Genomic DNA, 5,000 nt, shown 5'->3' on the forward strand with positions numbered 1-5,000 from the left:
CAAACACAACCTGTCACAAGAAAATGACAAACCTTCCATACATGTCCCACAGCGCTTCGGAGGCAGATCCGGGTATTAAAACCTCCGCTTCTAGCGCTGGCTGTACATAATGCTCCAGTGGCTTGAGAGACCGGCAGGACGAGCCGCGGGGCAGATGCATTGAGCAGATTACTGAGTGGGCAGGGTCTGGCGTTCACAAGAGTTCAGTGGCAGTATGTAGGCCTATTGGCATTTTGCCCATCCAACCTTTTTTTTTCTGTTCGGCCATCCGAAAAAAAGTTCTTGTTCGGTTGGACTCTCTGTGAAGTTTGTAGCCACCTTCTGACTCTCTCTTTTTATTTGTTTGTTTCTCTCATTCTGTGTGTGTGTGTGTGTGTGTGTGTGTGTGTGTGTGTGTGTGTGTGTGTGTGTGTGTGTGTGTGTGTGTGTGTTTGTGCGTGTGTGTGTGTGTTTCAGGAGAACCACTGCAGACGTATTAAGATCCTGGGTGATTGCTACTATTGTGTGTCAGGGCTGACCCAGCCCAAGGCGGACCACGCCCACTGCTGTGTGGAGATGGGCCTGGACATGATTGACACCATTGCGTGAGTGACCTAGGCTGCACCCGGACAAACTCACACACACACACACACACACACGCACACACGCACACACGCACACACACACGCACATACTGTATGCACACGCACAGGTGTGTGTCCTGCCAATATATGTATATATTTTTTTATCATTTTGTCACCCTTGCACCAACGAGCAACTTGTTATGCAAAAATGATATTATTGAGAGCTACATTTAATTACTGGGATCGAGTTCGGTACTTTGGGAGTTCGGCACGTAAGGGTGCAGCTGACACACACTCACACACACACTGTTCTGCTGTACAGTCAGCTAATTTTCATTGGTTACACACAGTACACGATAGTACATGCACCCACCCTCTGCGATGCAACGCAGGTTTGTAGATAGGCTATTTTGCTATTTATTTTCAAAGTTCAAAAGTGTAAAATAGGGCTTAAGTAATTCAAACAAGGAAAAGACGCTTGCACACATCCCAATATTATGATATCCAAAATCCCAGACGATATCTAGTCTTATATCATGATATCGCCGCTCGGGTGGCGCAGTGGTAAAAGTCACTGCCCACCACCACGGAGGTTGTGGGTTCGAATCCACCGTGGTGCATCCGGCTTTGTCGAGCGTCTACGCGAACACAATTGGCCTGTGTTTGGGGGAGGGAGGCCGGGCGGGGAGGATAATATATATCACTGTACGTACTCCTACGGGCTGGGGCAGCACCTGTCAGCGGGGAGTGTTGGGCGGGAGGAGTAGGATGAAGGCTCTACTTCCTCCTGGTTGGGGTTCCTCACTGGCAGGTGAGTCAGCAGGATACAACAGCAGTGACAACACAGAAATGTGTGTGGGGAGGAATTAATTGGCATAACGACTAGATTGGGGAGAAAAAGGGGTACAAAATAATTGGCTACTTTAAATTTAGAAGAAAAAAAAAAGAAGAAAAAAATCATGATATCGATATAATATTTATATAATATATATATATATTTAGCTCTGGTCCATAGCGTTAGAAGGAGTTCTCCTTAACGCTATGGTACGTACTTTCGAGCCGTTGCCCGCACACCCGTGGTAGCGCAGGCTGTACAGGTGTACACAAAAAGTGTATTTTAGATGTCCGAGTGGAGGGCTCCAAGTGTTCCCACTAAGGAAAGTAGGCTTTCAACATCTTAAACCCGTCTTTGTTTTGGTGAGTATAGCGAAAGTGTATTTAAATTTTTTACTAAAGACCAGAGGCTGCGCTACCGGGGGTGTGCAGGCAACGGCTCACACACACACACACACACACAAAAAATAGAAAGGAAGAAAGAAATTAGACCATTACTGCATCAAAATTAATCAATAAACTATACTGTAAAAACTGGTCAAACATTGGCCAACTTGTCAAATAATATAAGAAAGAGGTAAACATTTTGAAAATAGCTGAATTACGCCTCGTGTTCTAGATCTGCTATTTTCATTCATGGGGCGGCAGTGGCTCAGGGGTAGAGTGGCCGGGTAGAGTGAACTGGAAAACCGCAAGGTTCCCAGTTCGATCCCGGGCTGGGGCGCTCCCCTAGAGTTAGTGTCGAAGTGTCCTTGAGCAAGACGCTGAACCCCTAATTACTTCCGATGAGCAGGTTGGTGCCTTGCATGGTTTCCTCCGCCATCGGTGTATGAATGTGTGTGTGAATGGGTTAATGGCACAATCAATGTAAAGTGCTTTGGATAAAAGCACTATATAAATGCGCCATTTCATAATATTTATCTGTGTAACCGAGTCAAACTAAATGTAATGTCTCAATTCCAAGTGCTTGTCAGGGTGGGGGGTCCCCTGTTCAAATATAATTATCTTGGGGGGACGTGCCTGTAAAGGTTGAGAACCCTTGACTTACTGAAGGAGTGTGTGGGTTCAGTCCAGAGATGATATGCAGGCAGGCACACACACAGTCCTAATGCAGTGAAAAATCTGCCCTCACAATTAGCAGGGTAGAGCACATATACACACACGCAACAGCAATATACAACCATCCATCTCCCTGGCCTGTGTACACACACACACACACACACACACACACACACACACACTTTGTAGCTGGATGTGCTGCGTGAGCGTTTGGCCTGTCATGTTGTGTTCCTGCTGTTCTGTCTGAACGGATGTGGCCGCTGTGGGAGCGCTTTATCTCTCAGGACAGGTGTGCACACAAACACACACACACACACACAATACTGGTTTGTATAATTGTGAGGACATCAACATCTTAGGATGGCAATGTTATGAATTCTTATAACATTTGGGCATTTTTACCCCTATCCCTACATACAGGCACGAGCACACGCGCACACACACACACACACACACACACACACACACACACACACACACACACACACACACACACACTCATCCCTCCGCAGGTGACATCTCTGCTTCAGCCTGACTGACACACCGTATCTTCTCTCCTCTCCTCCGCCCCACCTTCCTTCTGCCTTCGTCCCTCTCTCTCTCTCTCTCTCTCTCTCTCTCTCTCTCTCTCTCTCTCTCCCTCCCTCCCCTCTTCCTCGCTCTGTTCGTCTCATCTCCCGCTGTTTGATGAGGGGCTTTGTACAGTGATTTACTGGAGAGGGGAGGCTTTAGAAAAATCCAGCCTCATCTCCTCCAAGCGTAGCTGCAAGAGAGGGCGTACACACACGCACACGCACACGCACACGCACACACACACACACACACACACGCAGGCCCAGATACCTATACAGTACACCGCTTCTTATACATGTAAGGCAGCGCACAGACACAATCACATACAGGTGTGTATACTACAGGAGTTTTGGCGAGGAGGAGCCTCTTTTTTTTCAATTATTCACGCGTGCACATAATATGCAATATGCGGAGCAACACTCGCTCTGTGCACACAAGCACACGTTTGGTCACAGAGAGACTATGACAACGCGGCGGAGCCGATCTCAGGTGGAGAGCTATATTTAGCCCTGTATCTTGTTAGCTACCGCACATCACATCAGAGTCACCCCCCGCCCACCCCTCCCCCCCTTCCGTTGGAACAGGCAGGTTGGGGCCGCCTTGTTCCAACGGAACAAGCACTACTTTCCACCAGTGCTTAGTTACTGATGGAAAGTAACTAAGCACATTTACTCAATTACTGTAATTAAGTACTTTTTTTTGTGGTACTTTACTTGAGTATGTCCATTTTTCAGTAGGCTACTTTATATTTTACATCTTTGGTCACTAGTTATCATGATTAGATTATTAATACAAAGCATACATAAACCACTTAAGCCTTATTTTATACTTTGAGTACTTTTACTTTGGAACTGTAAGTATATTTTAAATACAGGACTTTTACTTCTTTTCTTTTTTTTACTTTGTTTATTGGGTTTTTACAGAAGTGTTCATTGTACAAAAACTATTGACATACGACCATTAAATGGTTTTGTATAAATCCAAAATTACATTGACAAATGGCAGTCAACACTGGAGTACTTCTTCCAATACTACGTGCCGGCAGGAGCCCCCCGCCCACCCTTAAAGGAACTCATTTGTATCGGTGTCGGAGGCAAGTTTGTTCAGCATGACATCTAGTCGTGTAATCTAAAAAAAGGTAGTTTTCGCTGCCGGTGGGGGAGGCGGGGGGGGGACCTCTGGGGAGAAAAGGGAAATGAAAAATTAAAGAAAGAGAACGTTCACCATAAAGATGGACTAGTAATTTGACATTATGTATATTTATGCGTTCATAACAGACTCCTCTGCTTTGAATGGCAAAGGCCTTAACCTCTTGAGCCCTAGGGGTCCCTATTCTTGGACGAACATTCAACACTGTCATTGTTTTATATATTTAATTGTTTTAATCTTTATTCAACCAGGCAGAGCAAGAATAAGAACACATTCTTATTTACAACTGCAGCCTGGCAAGAGGCAAGGCTTCTTGAGGGAGAGAGGAAAGGGGGCTGAAATAAATCAACATTTAAAACTGTAAAAACACAAAGCAATAATTTACAATTGTCAGCAAAGATATTTTGTGTTGAGCGAAAACAGGAGGGGGCTTAGTATGGAGCCCTGGGGAAGTATAGGGTTTAAGTGGTTAAAATGCTGCATGTGTTTCCATAGCTCCAATCGGAACTGCTCCCTCCGCTACAACAGCATATACAGTACAGTAGCTCCGCTATATCAGGCCACTATGCATGATTCTTAGTACCTTTTTCCGCACATCGTATCCAAAAAGTAAAGGTCAGCCCCCCTGCTCTCAGATGTTTAAAATTTTAGCGGCCAAGAAAATTTTACCGACGGGTTAAAACAAGCGTTTAAATCACTTTTTTAGTCAGCCTGTGGCCAGTCAGACCCTGTCCGCATGCGCTGTACTGCTCCCGTAATATTGCATTGGGAAAACATGGCACAGAAACGCTTGTTTCAGCCCGTGGGTAAAATTTTCTTGGC

At 45.5% G+C, this 5,000-nt stretch overlaps 1 protein-coding gene across 2 annotated transcripts in view; it reads left to right on the forward strand.

The window, feature by feature from the left end:
* The window catches only part of adcy1a (adenylate cyclase 1a), a gene marked incomplete at both ends in the record, with an annotated part of 51,148 nt that overhangs the window by 18,832 nt on the left and 27,316 nt on the right, over nt 1-5,000 (forward strand). For both annotated transcript variants that reach the window (XM_080431086.1, XM_080431087.1), the window contains one exon: nt 457-584. In XM_080431086.1, the coding sequence (XP_080287212.1) occupies nt 457-584 (128 nt within the window). The remainder of the gene's footprint in view (nt 1-456; nt 585-5,000) is intronic.

This window comes from Gymnoscopelus braueri (assembly GCF_963280865.1).
Source record: "Gymnoscopelus braueri genome assembly, chromosome: 6".
In the NCBI taxonomy this organism is placed as follows: Eukaryota; Metazoa; Chordata; class Actinopteri; order Myctophiformes; family Myctophidae; genus Gymnoscopelus; species Gymnoscopelus braueri.